At 39.2% G+C, this 19,121-nt stretch overlaps 1 protein-coding gene across 1 annotated transcript in view; it reads left to right on the top strand.

The window, feature by feature from the left end:
* Nucleotides 1–326: 326 nt before the first annotated feature.
* grip1 (glutamate receptor interacting protein 1) overlaps nucleotides 327–19,121 on the top strand; it is a 294,443-nt gene continuing 275,648 nt past the window's right edge. Inside the window, exon 1 of the mRNA XM_051107533.1 lies at nucleotides 327–736. Coding sequence (XP_050963490.1) covers nucleotides 682–736 — 55 coding nt within the window. The 5' untranslated portion in view covers nucleotides 327–681. The remainder of the gene's footprint in view (nucleotides 737–19,121) is intronic.

The raw sequence follows: 19,121 nt of genomic DNA on the forward strand, positions 1-19,121 counted from the left end.
TGACCCGTTTGCTGCTTATTTGATTTTATAATTAACAACCATAATGGTCCAGATGGAAATGTATTACATTAAATTGATTCTGTTAAAGTATTTGATCTAAATTAACAGCATACTATGTTTTACCTGGCTAGAAAAGCAATAAACCTTCACAAAGGCAAAGAAAATCAATTCCACGGGGCAAATATTGCCTCTAAATAAAAAAAAAAGTTCAGTTCTGACACTGCCTCACACCCACATCAACAACCCACCCCATTAAGATGGGAATGAATGCAACCACACACACACTTTTTAAAACAGTGGAATAGACCATTAGCCCAAATGTACACAATTACACTTCATTACAGACTAATAGAAACGTGTGTGGGGTGACGTTTACATTTGTAGCCTACGGGGGGGCTGCAGTGTGGAGCTTTACCGTGACAAAATAATGAGAAAATTCTAGGTTCGGTGAAGGTAGGAAAGCGAAAGACTTTATTGTAGTGGGTTGTAGTGGGCACCTTCACGTTCGTGTGTCTGCTCACACCCCCAAGCTCGGCTCCACAACGAGGCTGAGGGAGACACAGCGTTCAATTACACCGGCTGCCAGTGAATAGAAGGGACGAGGCGCGGGGAAATGCACGCCTGTGCCGTCAGTGAAATGCGCCTGAGATTTAGCCCCTGAATGCACACGACGCCACCGAAATGCCGGGCTGGAAGAAAAATATCCCCGCTTGCTTGCAAGCCGACCAAGAAGGAGGTATGGAAAGCAGTGCTTTAATAGTTTTGCTTTTGCACGGGTGTTGTTTCAGGGGCGCGTTCTATTTATTGTTATGGTTTCGCGGCTTGTTTGTTACACTATAACTGTTGATGTTTGGCGCGAAATGTTTGGAATGTTCGGCGCTATGTTGTATCAACTTTTTCCTGGTGATCAGTGGATTGAGAGATAATACCGCGCCCGCCGCGAGGAATTCCGTAGTAATACACTTGTTCGGCCGGTTGCTTTCCTTAAATCGACATTTTACAAGCTGTTTACGTTTACTTTCCTCTTTTATTGCTTCCTTGAATGCATTTGGATCTCTACTGTTGCCAATACACCGCCCATATTGATAGTATAGATAGTAAATTTGATGTTCACAATACTCAGCGTTAAAAAAAAATGTTGCCTACAGTCATGACATTTCTGTCGCTTCCACTTGGCTTGGTTGATAACCATGCGTATGCAGTATGTGACACTTCATTTCCTATTCGTAAAGCTAATGTATAATACACACCAATGCAACCGTGTGGTTGTACTAGTGTATGTCTATCATACGGGCTTATAAAAGTCTCCATAGCCGTAGGGCATGAATTGCAGCTCGTTGCCGCCTGTAGTCCTTTTTATTTAACGTTTAAGGTGTTTAAATAGTATTGACTGTTTCTTAACGCCCAGGTGATATTGTGTTAGAATTCGCCGACAGAATTTCACTATTCAGCACCTCACGAAATCTTATCCATCACAGCCATGCATGTCGAGTGAAAAGGGTCTGAATGGTGAGGGGAAGCACTCAGATGCACTTGCCCACAGCAAACAGGCAGAGTACACCGAGCATGAGCTTATAATGAATCAAATCAAAGCAGCGTGGAGTGATCATGTTTCAGAGGACGGTGAAATATGTTTGCACACGTGGTTTGTCGGTGTAAAGATAATGTTTGTTATACTTATGGGAAGTATTGATGCAGTGTTGTTTTTATTGGATTATATAGGTAGGTATTTGGAAAGGGACAGTTGTCAGTTGATTGTTTATACGCGCAAGAATATTCCGATTAAGATCGGAATATGACTGTATTCTGATTATGCATATGCTATGTAAGCATGTTAATCTGATTACAAGAAATACGATTTAGTTTGCATACTGAATTAGATTTCTGGTGTGTTTTTTGCTAATAACATTTATGGAACTTTTTTTTGGAATATCTGTATATTCTTATATTCTTACAAATGTCATTTCATCTGTTGTGTGAGACGGGAAGTAATTGAAAGTCAAAGAAATTGTAAAAAACCTGTTTCGGGGCAAGGAGAATTTCCCTCCAAACATTACAAGAAGTTGCAGTTCATTGCAACGGTTGGAACGGTATATGCATTGAATAAATTAACAAGGAAAATTAATATATAAATGTACATGGCAATCCTGACTCTTTCTAGCCTTACCACAAGTTGTGCATGGATGGGTTTCTAACCAGAATATGCTTTTTAATCAGAAAATGGAAGCGTTCTGAATGGGGTGATTTTTCTGATGTTCGTACACTATTGCATTGACATACTACACACATGTGGTTCTGAGAGACCTTTATTAAAAAAACATTGTGTGGAGAGGCATATTTGAGATCACCTCTGCATTTCTTAGATGGCTTAGACATCTCTCTCAGGTGTTGAATGTGAACGTTTAGCCATTGTCATCATGACTCAGTACTGATGAATTTCACTTCACCATTGTGTCATTGTTGCTTGTGCGTGAGCCATGCTTCCTTGAGACTCTGTAAAAGCATTTACATCCTTTTTATAGAGTCTGTTTAGAATGCAAACGTAAAGGTTTATTTTATTAGACTAGGATACTTTAAGCCACTCACAGTCGAACAACAAATCACATGTAGCCACCACAATGTGGTTTATCAGTATGGTTTATATTTGGTGCACATGCAATTTTAATGCCAAGTATTTAGACTTTATTGGAATGCTGCAGATCCACATTTTGCATGGCGTTAGTGCCATCTTCGGCACGCTGGCACTTGTGATCTAGTGCCCTGCTGCCTGGCAATGTGGCATGTAATTGGGTTTGAGGGGAACCAGCGGGGGCCGAATGAGCCCCCTCGTACAAAACGGGGATAATGCAAGAAGCTGTGGATGATGCTGTGTCCTTGGATCGGTGTGGTACTGCTATGGCTTGCAAGCCTCCTCCACCTCCTCCTCTGTGTCTTTGTATTGAACGGGTAGAGAGATCTAGGGCATGTAGGGTAAAGCTTTGTATGTCTCTTAGATGCTGCTTCTCTTGTGCGCTGCAGGACTGTGGTTGTTGGAACAAATAGGTTTACGTTTTTATCATGCTTTTCGTAATTGAATTTAAGGATATCTATCTGCGTTTAATGCTTGGGTCTTGAACGTACAGGTGTGCTTGTCCGTGCACCTCAAGGCAGTGCATCCATCCTAACGTTAGGTAAAGATGCAATTCATCATCTGAGCTATTAAGATCATTTAATCAGATCTCTGGACTTGGTGATGGATCGAATGAGAGTATTCAATTTATAACAGCAGCCAGAAATACCTGAAATATGATGTACGAGCAGGTCTGAATGATGTGACACAAGTCAGACCTTCTTCTTGCAGTGCCTGCCTCAACATATTGATTATATGCTTATCGTTTTACAGATATACATAAAGGAGGACATTTATCGAGCATTTTATGCTGGTTTCAGATTATCAAGATTTTGGTAAAGTTGCAAATTCATGGGAAGACTTTATAATTGTCACCTGTAAGCATTTATTGCTTATTTGTATTGATCATCAGCACTGAAAAAAATATTCACTCTGGAGGTTGATTTCATAGTTAGACCATTTGATTTGTCTCTTGCACCTGATTTATTAATTTATTTAGCTTGTGTTGTGTTTTTGTTATTTGGAAAATATTTTGCTTTTATTTATTTTTTTTTTTTGAAAGACTCCAGGGCTGTTATTTGCAATATGTCATGATAAAATTCTGCTTGCCTTACAGCATTTGGAGCTGAATGCCCATATGTGTTGCATTAAACAAATGAGTCAGTAATCAAGATCGTATAAACACAAAGCAAAAACAGGATGGTATGACGTGTTACATTGTCTCAGTATCTCTCTTCATTATGAATGGGGAATGGCCTGTAGTCATTCGCAAAAGCACAGACTTGTTTTGCTATCTGATCTGTTTTGAAGCAGCTGAACCGCTAGAACAACAGATTAATGTCGGTTCCACACCTGAAGCTGAATGATGATATTTGCCTCTTGAAATCTGTAATTGTGGATTTTTATAGATGTGTGTGGGGAGGAGTGGAGGCATCACATTTGTGCGTTCATACATGCTTATCACTGCCTCACCATTATTCCGTACTTGTGATTTCCTCTGGCTAGAATGAGAAAGCAAAATGAGAGAGGGGAACTGGAATTGAAGCGGGGTGATTCAGTGCCCCATCATGCTGCAATCAGATGTGTGCTGGTCAACCCACATGACCTTTGGACATTTTAGCATTATAATCAGGTAGGCTTTTGACAGAAACTTTAAAGTATTTGTTTCTGAGGTTATATAGACTTCAAAATTGTTTTAAAGATTATTTTTGATGTTTGTTTTGATATTAAAAGCTTCATATCTAGAGACCACTGGGTCATTCCATATCAAATCAAACAAATTTCAGAAACTTGCCCAGCTCAAATTTTTGATTTTGCTATTATTTTTTTTATCTGAAGAAAGATGAACATGTATAGTAGTGAAAGCCAAAATATTAAATATCATAGATGAATGTTTACTGAGTAATCCACTGTTTTGTAGAGGGGGGTCAAAAAGGCAATTTTCACTTGAGATTCAGAGCCAAATTACATGGGGTAAAAATGACTTCAGAAAGATGGCAGCATCATTTTTACACGGAGATTGGTAGTTCTATTAGTAAAATCTGTTGACTTTAACCATCTTTGTTGCATTGTGTACCAATGGTGACCATTCAAAGAAAAATATTTGTTTTTACTCCAACGTTTCCATGCCTGTAATTCAAAGTATTTGAGATATCTTGATGTCCTTTTTAGATGTTGGGTCTCAACCAACTTTTCTATTGAAATCTCCATTTTTAAGGCCCTGTATGGTTCGGTTCCAAAGATACTGGAATCTCAATATGTCTCTAGGTGTAAATTGTACACATTTTCAATGGTCAAAAACCCAATGTGGGTCAATTTGCAAAAATATGATGCTTCTTGTCTTTTAAAGAGGAATGTCTGAAGAAGAAATAATGTTGAAACTAGAAATGGATCTTGTTTTTTCTGTCAAAATGACTGAATTAAACATACCTGTCTGAGTGCCATAAATATTCTTTTTCCAAAGGTTGCATGTGTATAGGTCAAAAAGTATTAAAGATATCACCATATGATTTTAAATTATAGTTTTCTTTTGGAATCTTCATTTTCAAGGTCCTTTATCATTCAGTCTCAGAGATATGGGGATCTCAATGAGGCTTCATATTCAGATGGTTGAATATTACCCATTATCAGTGCTTGAAAACCAAATGTTGGTCACTTTGCATGCCTTTAAGTCCCAGTATCTAAAAGGGCATTAAAATATCTTTAACACTTCTTGAGTTACAGACATGCAAACTTTGGAGTAAAACTTGAAAAGAGCTGTTTTTTCCCATTTTTGAATGGTCACCATTGGTACACAATCTAACAAAGATTGTTAAAGTCAACAGATTTTACTAATAGAACTACCAATGTAAAAATAACATTATGATGCTGCCATCTTTCTGAAGTCATTTGATCTGAAAAAAATATTAGCAAAATCAAAAAGTTGAGCCGGGGACCTCTGGTTGAGTTGACTTTGAATGACCCAACTGTAAGTTAACAGTGCTATAAGTATCGTGACCAGCCTTACATGCCAACCTTGACTCAGCTAATAGTTTAAGGCAGGACCGGATCAGTGAGTGTTTGGGAAATCTGCTTGGAAAATGGTAATGATGTTAATAATTGGCAACCCCAGTGCAGATATTACCTACAACATTTAGATAAACCTCTTCCTTATTTCTCTTTACTTGCATAAAAAAAATACAGCTACAGTACCTTCAAAACTTCTTAAGGCACCCTATTATTTTTGTGCTTATTGTATTTTGTCAAAAGCAGAAGTTTCCCAGAGGTTTGTCACTGTCAGCAGTATGGGGTAATAGCCTCTCAGGTCATGATGGAAACATAACATGGCCAAGTCAAGTTTTTGAATGATTGCTTTTGAAAAAAAAAAAAAAGAAATTGCTTTTTGTTTTTATTTTTTCTTCCAGAACTGCCGTTCAGCTCAGATGTCATTTGTGGTAGCAGCAAGTACAAACATGTCTCAATTCACAAAGATAATATGGCGTGTGGGTTGTAAGATCCCTATGGCTCTGGGCAAAAAAGGTGTGCGAGTTTCATATGGACTTTGTTGGAAAAAACTGCTGCAGACTTTCTAAAACTAGGAGGTTCTATTGAAACAATGTCAAGTGGGTTTTTCACTCACAGAGGCCATTGCAAACATTTTCAGGGCTCAACGATAAGGATGGCTTCAAGCCAGTGTAATGGCCAGCTAGCAGCATTGGGCCAGTGCTGCATTCAAATACATGTTTTTTGTGTGTGTGTGTGTGTATGTGAGATCAGTGCTAATATTGGCAGCGTCCAGTAATATCTGAACTACTGGCCCAGCTGTGACAACAGTTTTTGTTAAGCCCTGATTATTCTCAATTCATTTTGCTGCTATCTCTGTGTAGTCATATCCAGAAACACAAGAGACCAAGTAACCTTGAGAACATAGTAACTGCAATCCTCTGACATTCAACAGTGATTTGCTGGAGCGTGATTCAACTGGAGGCTGTGGAACATGCTCTCCACCTCTGACCTGTTAAGGTCATGGCCATGGTTTCCTGATTAGGACCGTGGTAACATTGTTCCCATGGGGATTATATTTCTCTGACATGAGGTTAAGTTTCACGTGTACGTTTTAAGTGTGTGCGTCTTTGTGACAGATTTTGGTCTTCAGGTGTTTGGGTTTACGCCAAAAACTCTCCATTTTTCATTGACCGCCACCCTTTAAAACAAACTTCCCCCTCTGCTCATTAAGGTACTTTAAAAAGGTTGCCATCATGAGGAATATGCAAAAGCACAATCAACCGATACTAATTGGACCCCAGCGTTTCTCTCCGATGTAGGATCAATAGTTGGAGATTAATGGTGTGATGTGTCAGCATGCAACATGGAATAAAGAGAAGGACCCTGTAAACTCTAAAGCACCGTAGGAAGAGGCTGCAGTGAATAGATCAAAACAGAAGCTTGATTTTTTTTATTTTTTCCTGTAATCATAAGCAGTAATTGCAATGAAGATGAACATTGGTGAGATTTTATTCAGATTTAAATCTACTTGCACAGATCAGGGGTGTTTTCTCAGTGGAGTCAAGGGAGGCAGTGCCTCAAAATATTGGATGAGAAAATAAATGGCCAATGTTACAAAATATAACATTAAAAATGTAAAAATCCCTCTTTTTTTAAAAAAGAATCATTGTCCAACAGTAACATCAGCAAGTAAAGATACATCAGGAGTCCGCATCTCTCTCGCCTCCCCTGAGCCCATTGAGTTTTAACAGACCCCCTAAAGCATGCGGTGGGTTTGGTGGGGGTAATGGAGAATGAATGGGGGAAAGTCATTTGAGAGGAGGCAATGCATCATCACGCTATGATTGGATATGACCGGTTATGTTCGGCTGTGATTGGTTGATACGATAAATCCCGCCTCTTGTGTTTGTGCGCATTCTGTGTTTGCAAATCAATCTGAATGATAAAATGACTTATCTGAAAAATGCCTGTTTTATGGTATTATGAGCACTTCCTAAGTCGTTTTGCCTCTTTAGGACAAATCGCTTGACGTATTCCCCACTTGTAAGTCGCTTTGGATGAAAGTGTCTGAAAAAAATAAATAAATAAATAAATAAATAAAATGGAAATAAGACTGAAAATGGAACGAAAACATGATCTGTGGAAGTGTTCTGTGAGTAATCAACTTGATGAACTTGGTGTCTGTGACCATTATTTACCAAACTTTGACTGATGATCTGAAAAATTAAAAAATAGTTAATTTTTTTTAAAAAGATTTATTTTTGGCATTTTTATGCCTTTATTTGCATAGGACAGTGTAGTTGGACAGGATGCGAAGTGGGGGAGAGAGAAGGGGGTGGGATCAGGAACTGGGATTTGAACTCGGGTCACCCACAGCGCAATGGCGCTATATGCCGACGCACTAACCACAAGGCTATTGGTGCCGACAAAATAGTTAAATTTTAAGAATTAAAAAAAAATATTTTAAAATTGTTACTGCCTTGAGTTATTTTGGAATAAATGTAAAATGCTTAAAAACACTAACCTGATGAGATTCATACTTGGCTTTAATAAATACAATATTATTACATTGTTAATGTAAAAAAAGTTTTTTTTTTTTTTTTTTTTTTTTTCCTTTTTCTTAGTAATGAGTGTAAGTAATGTTTATTTAACCAAGAAAACCGAGAAAATGGACTGGGACATAAATTTATTAGATTTTAAATGGATTATTTATGTTTTTTAATTAAGTGAAGATTTATTGTCTTATCTTTTTTGTATAATTTTGTACAAAAAAGTACTGGCCTTTTCTTAATATTAAAAAAAAAAAAAAAATAGCCTTTGATTGTGTTATTTGTCCTGGCATTGGTTTTAAGTCTTGCAGGGTGGATGCGCATGTTTTGCTGATGACCTTTGATTTGATTAGCATGAAATGTTGTTCAGCACACTTTTGTAGCATTAGATAACCGATCTGATTTATCAGTGCAGGTGAGATAATGAGTTGTTCCCTCCGTCGTGATTGTGAGCCTACAGAATGACAGAGCTGGATGCTGCAATCAGGTGTTGCACCCCAGGGTAAGCTATTTATCTCAATACCAAATCATCAAGAGAGGAAGAGGCAAAGGAAGGTGACTGGCTGATTGTTTTCTTCTTTACGGTCTTATTAAAGATGAACTCAACCTGAGTTCTTGTATGTTTGAGTGGGTAAAGCTCGTTAAAATGCAATGAGGCCTTGGTGGCCTTTGCAGAAATCGCCAATAAATAAGCATAAATAATCGTAATTTGTCTTGTTGGGAAAAGGGCTGGAACAAAGGGTCACTTAAAGAGGACAACGGATGCATATAAATGTGTTTTAGCGGTGTGTGCACAACCACAATACAATAATAAAAATCCATTCAGTACTTTTTTTTTAATCCTCCAAAAACCTTAACAGTCTGTTTTCAAGCTGTTTTGATTTTCTGCGCAGTGTGACATCATACTGCTCAAGCCCCGCCCACAACCACTGATGGACTGACACTTACATAATTTCGCCTTCGGCCATTTGCGCGCTCTTCGCAACTTTCTCCGCGCTTGAGCAACTGTAGCGACAACGTCTTGTAAGCAATGCAGGTGTTTTGTATTTGAATGTAAAAGTGAACATAAGAGTCTTCGTTTTCTCCCGACATCAGTGGCACCTTTGGATGCAGTGGATTAGTTTTGTTTTTAATGGTACCGCACCACTGAATACACAAATAAGAGGGGCGGGGTGAGCAGAGCTCATTATCATTTAAAGAGACATGCACCGAAAGAGGTCACTGTTTTTGACAAAGTAAAAAGGGTGATGTTTTACACGATGATTGAGGAATTTAAACCAAAGTATGTTGCAAACATTTCATGAAGAACCTAAAGAATCATACCAACTTGGAAAATGCGCATCTGATTTCACCTTAAAAGGGAAAAATCAACCAATCAACAACAGATGGATAGAACCAGTCCTTATCATCGCCTTGTTTTTTATATAATGCATTTCATTCAGATTTTTTTGTATCTGATTGTGTGCAATTTTTGGGTCTCAAGTGCCATATAGTTGAATTATATACCTTTTTATTTTTCCAAACGTTTCCGAACACCCCACCAGTCAATCCTGTCCTAAACTTTGCCTCGGTCAAGCAAAAACTTGACTTTTCATGAAAACTTACTTAAATATGCCACCCAGTGCACTATGCATTGGCATAGTTTTTTCTTTACGTTGAAAAAACGACATACTTCACCTTCAAATGAATCGCACACTTTGTGTTCATAGCTCGCTGGGAGTTTTATGCCCTCACATCAGCCTCTTGTAACTACAAGCAACTCTGCTTTACTCCTCAGTAGTGGTTTAATTTCACTCGTCTGACCCAGTATTTAGGTGGAAGGAGTGGCACACAAAGGTAGACACACTCTCCTCTTTTTACTTCTGTCAGTGTCAGAACAGCCAGTAGAAGCTCTTTTGTACTGTCACAATTGTCAGTTCAAACGGCTATTGATTTTGTGCTGGACTTCTGAGTGTTGAGATGGGAGGGGTTTGTCGTCTTGTCCTTTTCTGTGTGTACCTAGTCCATCGCTCTCAAGTACTGAGAAGACGCAAGTAATTGCTTGGAGTGAAAAGCCTTTCACATGTGGCGCCTTACCACCCAGAACAAATTGGACAGAGATCAATCAGTGTCTTGAAATGGGGAAAAGAAAAGTCCCTACCAAATTAGCAAAATCTGAATTTCTCCGCATGATTCATAAGGGCAGAATTTGAAACATGGCTTGTTTAACCTCAAAAAATACATACAATTATATGTGCTAATATTTTGAAATATCATTGGGTTTCTCTCTTTAATATTGCGCATTTGCATGCCTCCAAGGAACCTGACTTATATTTATGAAGTCAAGCTCCCCTGAGTCAATTCATTCATTCGTGCGCAAAAAACGAATCTGTGACCTATTCTTACTCAAGGACTAGTTTTCCACGCCGACTGATGATTTCTAAGAGCGCTCTGCATCAAAGCGCATTGAAGCAGGATGCAGCCTGTCCATCACTCCTTACTTGCTCTATTCTCTCGTGTCACCATTTTTCTCCTCAATCCATTTTTACCACGCTGACTTGTGAGACAAAGGAAAACCGAAGGAGAACCAAGGCCCGACAGGAGGCTCAAATCATACCGCCGCGCCCCACTGCGTAGTTCACGTCGAGCAGCGCCGTTATTTTCTCCGCCTTTGGCGACCAAACCTCTACAGCTCGTCGGATGTGGCAGAGCTTTTGAGGTTATCAAACGGTGATGATTCAACTGGAGCACGGAGGCACACATAGATTCTTGCGTGGGTACAGCTAATTACAGGTTGAACTCGAATGCGACGGCCGCTGTTATCTGTATTGTCATCAAATCTGAATGATCTCCTCCAGATGGAAGGGGTTTTCATTTCTGACACAATACGGAAGTGGCATCTGAGAAACTGGGGGCTCTTTGAACCGTCAGGAGAGTGTGACAAAATGAAGGGTGATTTTGAGTCCTCAAGTCTGAGATTCATTTTCACACTTGCCTGTGAAACTGGAAAGAAAAATGTTCCTTTTCAAGAGTTTATCATCGGCGGTAGTTGCTAAACCAGGCGTTTGATAATACAAGTATGCATTTTCATCGCATGAATGGCAGACAAAGCTATTCCTAGGCTTTCATCTCAAAATCTCTGATGGACTCAGATGTCAGCCCTCTTAAAAATTGGTAATTGACACCTCTTCAAGTTTACTGCAAACAGTGGCTGTATTAGCTGAGGTTATTTCATTCAGAATCCTATCCTTACCTAACCTTATTATTATTATTATTATTATTATTATTATTAACTATCCTCCTCTCTAGTTATTGGAATATGCATTGTAGACTATATAAGAGTGGCAGTGTTTGGCAAGGGTGCTGCTCCTCTCACTCCACTTTGAATTTCCCTTGATAGCAAAGCACAACCTAGGTAATGTGTTTCTTGTTGGTTGTCTGATATTTAGTTTCTTCCCCCTCTCTTTTTCTTTCCTTGGGTTTTCTCTACATTGAGAGTCAGAGTGTGGAAGGTCCTTGCTAAGTGAAGCAGATAAAGCTGTCATGTACTGCTAAGTAGTAATACATATTGACATGTCCGCTAACTAGAAGGGAAGGAAATTACTGTGGGAAAGGAAGAAGTGATAAAGTGACTGAAGGTCTTACAAGCTTGGAATACCTCCTCTTGAGGAAAAAACAGATCTGCAGTTGCACACTGATAGCAGTGTGCCAAATGCACCTAATATTTCAGCCCCTCTTTATCTCATTTTATTTCCCTCATGCATGTACAACTAGCTTTTGTTCTCAATTGGCATGAATTCTCATTTATTCCAGCTGCAAAGTATAATGGCTTTTCAACGTGCATTTTTTTTATGTCTAGAAGGTGACTCGGTACGCTGAACACAGGCAGTTGTCTCTTGAAGCCAGGCGAGATGGTAACATGAGGGGACAGCTTGTGACCCAGAGGTTGCAGCTGTCTTTTAGAGGGAACAAGTGTAGATCAGAAAGGAGCGGAGGACGAGTCCAGTTTGTGCATTTTCATGCATTGATGGTGCCAAGATATAAATATTCTCAAGGTGCATCCCATTTTAAAGCTATGTAGCATCTCGAGCATTAAAAATTGTGCGTATGTGTTTCTCGCAGGCTTTTTAACAATCAATTCTGTTTTATGAGCACACGCCTTGCATGCAAATGCACCCAAATCACATTGCACCTAAACAAGCCCTGTGGCTACTGAGTTACCCAGTTTTTCAAAATAACGCAGTGCATCTGCTAGTAGCATGCATGTTGCGCAGTTGATGAGCAGTATAATTATGATGGCTTTTGATTGGCGGTCACTGCCCTGATAACAAGTCGTAAGGTTGGGGTCAATCAGCACTGGCTTGTTGTTTTGCTGCTGCTGCTGTTTCCTGTCTTTTCCCTCCTCCTCTTGCATTAACCACACTCGCGGGATCAGTCTTTTATTTATTATGATGGATGCTTATGAGCCGCAGAGCATCGTAGTTTTAGTGCGTGTTGGCCCCGGTGCTGGAAGTGTAAGGATGCCAGGAGATGCTGTCAGCAGGGCATGAGAGAGATGAAGAGCCTTGTGACGCTTGCTGGCCTGCCAAGAACAGACTGCTCAATATTGATCACCAGATATTGCGGACATCCACTTGGTACTGCGATAGCTGAGCTTAGTTTTTCTTCCTGTGCAACAGCACTGCTTTAGTTTTAAAAACTGCAGTAGACAGCAGCCGACAGAGGAATCAGGGACAGTTTTAAAGTGGACGTATCATGACTTTTCCATGTTTAAGTGCTATAATTGGGTCCCTAGTGCATTTACCAAATTAGAAAATCCGAAAAAGGACAACCCGGTAACTCTGTTTTGGTAAGCCTTTCTCTGCAAGCATGTAAAAAAAAAAACAACAAAAAAAAAACGAGCCACTCAGATTTTGCTCCCTCTGTGAAGTAGGAAGAGTATCTTATTAAAATATTACTGCCCCTTAATCTGCATGTTTCCACCCACTGTACTGCCATTCTCTTTTTGCATGTGACAGCGCTGTTCCAGTTTTGCCATGGCAAAAGTTTAAGCGAAGCATGCTAACTGTTCTGTCATTGGCTGCACAGATAAGCACAGATTTAATTATTTACTGTATATTATGCTGCTGCCACACAGATCTAATATAAACGTGCTTTTTTCCCCAGGTGTTTACCTTCAGATCTTGTGTGTTTAGCATAAACTTGTGTGTATTTGACAGATTAAAAGTGCAATATGTACGTTTTTGCCACTCGAGGGTGCATATTTAAAACAAACAAAGAACTAAAGGCCTAGTTTAATGATGCCGTGATTGAGTGTGGAATCATGGGAGTTGTTGTCTTCATCCTCACAGCCGATACGAAATAAAATCATAAAAATCAAGGGTGTATGATGTCACTGGCAGGCGTTGCAATGACGCGGCGCGTACACTAGTTAAAATTGCTTATTTCTCTGGATTTAAACATTCTTCGAAACACTTCTGGTGTTTTTTGTATATTTTAATCAAAAAATCTTACATATTGTGCCTTTAATAGCGCAATAAGACATGAAGGACGTGAAAGAGAACTTAGTTTAGTACTCTCATGCCGTGTGACATCTGCTTTCTGTGTGTGTTCTTCAAATGTGTCCGAAATTTTAACTGATACGCGTGATTTTAGCGCAACAGACATGATAATCAAAACCAAACAGATAATTTTTAGCAGAGTATCTGAATTACGAGCTGTAAAGGCACAGCCTTATTCTGGAAAAGGGGGTGGGGAGCAGCACCTCATTTGCATTTAAAGGGGCATGCACATGTGATTCTGCTACCAGTCAAAATAGGTATTTTCAAAATGATATCATAAATGATCTGTAGGGTATTTTGAGCTGAAACTTCACAGACACATTCTGGGGACACCTGAGACTTACATTACATCTTGTAAAAAGAGCATAATAGCTCTTCTTTAAATGCTAAAATGTTTCAAAATGTTTAAAATCAAGTTGCAAAGACCAGTTTTGTTAATTCAGTCTCATTTACATTTATGCATTTGGCAGACACTTTACATTGCATTCAAGGTACACATTTACATTTGATCAGTTCTTGGGAATCGAACCCATAACTTGGCATTTGCTCTACTGTTTGAGCTATAGAAAAGCTTTGTCTTAACAGTGAAATGACATTCACCTGTTTTCTTTTGTAAGTATGCAAATATAAGTACAGGACAAAGAGTTTGCATAGTACACCAGCTGTGTGCAATGCACGTGGAAGCACTAAAAGCAACTCTGCTTGCACTAATGTTGCCTCTCCCAGGTGATGACTCAAGGTTTACATGGCTAAGTTGAAACAGTAATGGTCCACTGAGATTGTATGGGGCTGCATGCATTTGCTGTCTTAATGTGACATTGAGGTTCCCATGGCCTCACTATAGTGAGTCATTGCCCTTCTGTGGGCGATGGACAATTCTTGTTGCACAGCGACACTAGGGATGTCTTGCATCATTTCAATTGTTGACTAGTTAGTTTAGATAATTTAGCATTGGTGCTTAAGTAGCATGCTAACATCATGGAAAAAAAAACCTCTTTGCCTTTGGAATTAGCTTAGTAGTTAGCGGTCTCTGGCAGATGCTTTGATAGCTCATTAACCTAACCATGCTGTGTGCTTTTGAGCATGGCGACACTTTACGTTCCGTTACGGTTCTGCATGAGATGCACACGGTATCCTGGAACGCTAACAAAGCCGTCTCCTCCTCATCTGCACACTGCAATGTCAGCTGACCTCTGCTAACTCTCTGCGCTGGGCTCTTCCACCCCCTCCCCCTGCGCCATTCTGTACGCTAGCGTGCAGTCCTTTGAGATATGCTGATGTCAGGATTTAGCACGTTCCTGCCACCGGATTACTAAGACTCAGACTTTGCTTTGCGCATCTCCTTTTGAGTGTGTGTATCTCCGTGTGCGCGCATCCACCATTATATGTGGACCTCTGTGCTTGTAATTACACTGTTGCCCCATCGTACGGCTGTGCTCGTGGTTACTCAAGACCGCATGCATGAATACATCCATATTTAATCATGGCACTCGCTGCATGGATTCACATACAGTACATTTACAGCGCTCCATGCTTTCACCACACATGACAAATTCTGCTGCTAAAGACTGTTTACGGTACCTTGCTTAATGCCCAGGGAGAATGAGTGATGTCTGACAGCTGACGGGGGATTTCAGGACCACAGTTCTTTGTGTCTAATTATTCATCAGGAGAGAAAACGCTGACAGAAGCCTCTGTTGCCTTGCTGCAAATTGACAAACGCTCAAGCAAGAAAAGGAACTTGTAAAGATGCCTAATGGAAATAAAGTGCCTGTTTAAACAGTTTTTTTCCTGTTCCCAGATGCATTTCGTATCACTTTCTTTCCAACACATTTGTTAATCAGCTTTGTTTTGCTGTTACTAAACAGCCTTGAAACAAAGTAGTGATATTAAGACTTGGTTTTTAGAAAATATATCTTAAATTATTTTCTTTTTTATATATATTTATGGGCTTTTTACACCTTTATTGTGAGAGGACAGTGGAGAGCTGACAGGAAAGTACTGGGAGGAGAGAGGGGAGCAGGATCGGCAAAGGACCTCGAGGCGGGATTCGAACTCGGGTCTCCGTCGGGTCTGCGCTATATGTCGTTGCACTGATCACAAGGCTATGGGTGCCAACTTTCTTAGTCTATTTTCTCTTGGTAATCTGAAGTGCAGTTTAGTAAGTTATAATCTCTAAAAAATATTTTATGCAGTTTTGTTACCTGAATTCCTAAATTAATGGTGTTTCATTGTTTAATGTTTTCGTACACCGTTATGATTACAGCGCTGTATGTTTTCGTAACAAGCTTGCTCGGGAGCTCAGCTGGCATGGAATTGGACGTAGAATGTGGAATCCTTGGGTACGAATCCTGTAAAAAACATGAATCCAGATAAAAAAAGATAAGAGATCAAAAAACAAGCTAAAACGGCATGCTTGTGATTGCGTTTTTTACGTCACATTCGTTCACACTTTTGTTCATACAGTCGGGTAGTTTTAGGTGTAGTGCAGATGGTATGTTATTTTAAAACGACATGGAGCATTGGAGTTCTAGCACCACTTAATGGACATTACTGACATGTAGAAAACCAATGTCACATAAAATGTACCGTATATATGAGCACTCCACTCAGTGGACATTTCACATCCAATATATTACAAAATGTACATGCTGGTACGTGTTTTGCATCGTAATCAAGGTAAAACATTCAGTTATTTGAGATTTTGATTTTAGGTCATATTGTCTAGCACTAACAAATACTGATAAATGATTTTAGTTTTAGAAATGTTTTTAATTCTCACATCTCAGTTGATGGGTGCTCTGTATTCGTAGTGTCTAAATGTCTTTTACTGTTCATGTAGGGTAACTTTGGCAGGGTTTACTGTTGACAGGCTCTCTGATGTCTGGTCAGCCATCTTTTTACCTCAGGGAAAGTGCAGTGCTGTCTGTCAGATTTCCTCCACGTCCTGCTTTATCTCTGGTATAAAAGGCATAAAAGAAGGGTCATAATATATGGCCTAAATATTTTGCATAAGAGAATGTTTTGACCTAAATGCAAATTGCTTAAGTGTTTTTTTATTTTTTTTTCCATTTACCAAAAAATACAAAGCGAATGCAAATCTTAGAACAGGATTATTAATTTCCCTCCAGAAAGGCTAAAAGGTTACCTTTGTGTTGCTTACTCTCGGTCTCATGAAAGTAAATCTCAGGCTGCATTTCGTTTCACTATCATATCTAATATTTATGGTTTGGCTAAGTAGGAATGGCAATCCACCATCTGTAGTGGAATCAGGGTCTGTGTGGTGTGATGGGACTGGCATAAAAGGATCATTTAAATATGTGCACACTTCCCAAAGAGACGAATTCTGATTGGAAGATTATGTCACTGCATTTGTATGGCATATGCTCATTGGCCACAAACGCACAATAGAATCATCATCAGTTTTTTTTCAGTCCTTTTTTTCAATAGATTAAATGACCATTCAATGCCTCACTTCATAAGATTGACATGCATATGCTATAAAACTTGTTGGATAAGCTTGCAGATAAGCTGGAATGGGAAAAGTGACCCAGTAACACATATTTTAGCACTAGCATAATCTTCACCCCATAAAATCTGTTTGTTTCTTTGGTTTTATGTAGATATACTATGAAATCTGAGCTCTCTGATGCAAAAAGAAATATTGATTAACGCATCAACCCAAGCGGTGTACCATGTTCTGTATTTGGCAAGGTGACCGATATCCATTGAAGTTTATTGATCGGACTCTACACTTGAGCCAGTAGTAATATTGCTGTGTCAGTGACAATGCAGGGTCGTGTGTTTCTTTTTAATCATATGCAAAATTAATCATGTTCTTAAAAAAATAAACACATGGTAATTTAAATTGCAATGTGATTTTAACGATTGGACTTGTTAGAAGTAGATTTTGTAAAATTCACCATCACAATGCCAGTGTGTTCTGTATTATTATTGTTTCAGAAATGGCTTTGACAGGACATGTTAATTTTTCGCACATTTCTTTCATCAGCTCACAAATAGCATGTCTTCAACAAACCATACATTAAGGTATCAGTTATGTTCACAAACAGCACCAAAGTGTCCCTAAACATGAGCAAACAGTCAGGTAAAACAAGCGCCACAAAATATTGCACATTCTAGTCGCAAATGGTATTTTGTTCTCTATAATTGTAGATTTTCTCATCTTTAGTGCAACTTCAACAGCTTTGCAGTTCATTCATACACTTTAGTAAGAAATAAAACTCATTCTTTTCACCCTTAAATCAGCACTGAGTGTCTTCTAGTCGAAATGTTGTTTTGTGAAGCTCACAAGTATTGAGAATCATACTCCAGGCTGTTCATAACAGCAGAAATGATGAGTATGCTAGACTAAGAATTGTACTGCACACTGTGTGTGTGGCTCCTGTGGACAACCTCAGGTTAGTGTCTCCACAGCTGAGCGTTTGTACTAAACATCTTGTATAAAAAAAAAACTGTTAATTGAATGGGTTGTTAGACTAAAGTCTAAAGGAATTTCACCCTCTTTTCTGAGGTTAAATGTGCCTGAGGGGGAATCCAGTGTGAGGATTACTAACATTTCTGGTTCTTATATTCCTTTGAACCTTTTGAAGCTAACTGGAGGAGTCAGAATGCCTGTAGGGCCTGCCTAAAATATATATTTCAACGCCTACATTTCCCCAATCCTTCATTTCCTCTCCTTCACACTCTCTCTCATTGTATTTCTCCCCCCAAATTCTCCTAAACCCTTTTTTTTTTTTTTTTTTACCTTCTCCTCTAGCCTGGTCAACAATACGACTAGCTAATCCTGCTGAATTATATTGAATTCTGGTGTTATGCTTTGCATAAGTACCATAGTACAAGCTGTTTCAAATGCAACTGGAAGTCAAAAATCCAGCAGTCTGACTGAGGTTCAGAAGATGACAATAGACGCACAGGGTGTAGGAGTCGCTAGGGGCCAGTTTGTCATCATTGTGGGCCAAGACTCCCACTGACAGCCCTCATCTGTGTGTACAAGTAGGTAGAGTGGTGTAGTCTCCTCCAAGGCTTCGCACTTGTTTCAGATGCTCGCAAGCGTGTCAATTACTTTGTCTTTGAAAGACAGGACGGGCAAAAGGAGCAGATTGAATCGGGTCTGTGACTCATAGACTAATTACCCAGAGAAATCTGTTTGCTGCTTCTTCAACCATAGAAGTACTCTGAAACACTGTTGGCTTGAAGCACAGTCTGTCTCAAGGTGTATAAGCTTCCGTTGAGGTAAATGAATAGTTCATCTTGTGTCTGTTCAATGCATATATCTAGTACAGCTTTAGTTTGCATGTATATGTCAGTGGTGGTGGTGGTGATTACTCACTAAAAACTCCCACAGACCATGTTTTCATGCCATTTTAATGTAAAGAAAGTGGTTATAGGTTTACTTACTTTTATAATGTTGTTCCA

This window comes from Labeo rohita, chromosome 4 (genome assembly GCF_022985175.1).
Source record: "Labeo rohita strain BAU-BD-2019 chromosome 4, IGBB_LRoh.1.0, whole genome shotgun sequence".
Classification (NCBI taxonomy): domain Eukaryota; kingdom Metazoa; phylum Chordata; class Actinopteri; order Cypriniformes; family Cyprinidae; genus Labeo; species Labeo rohita.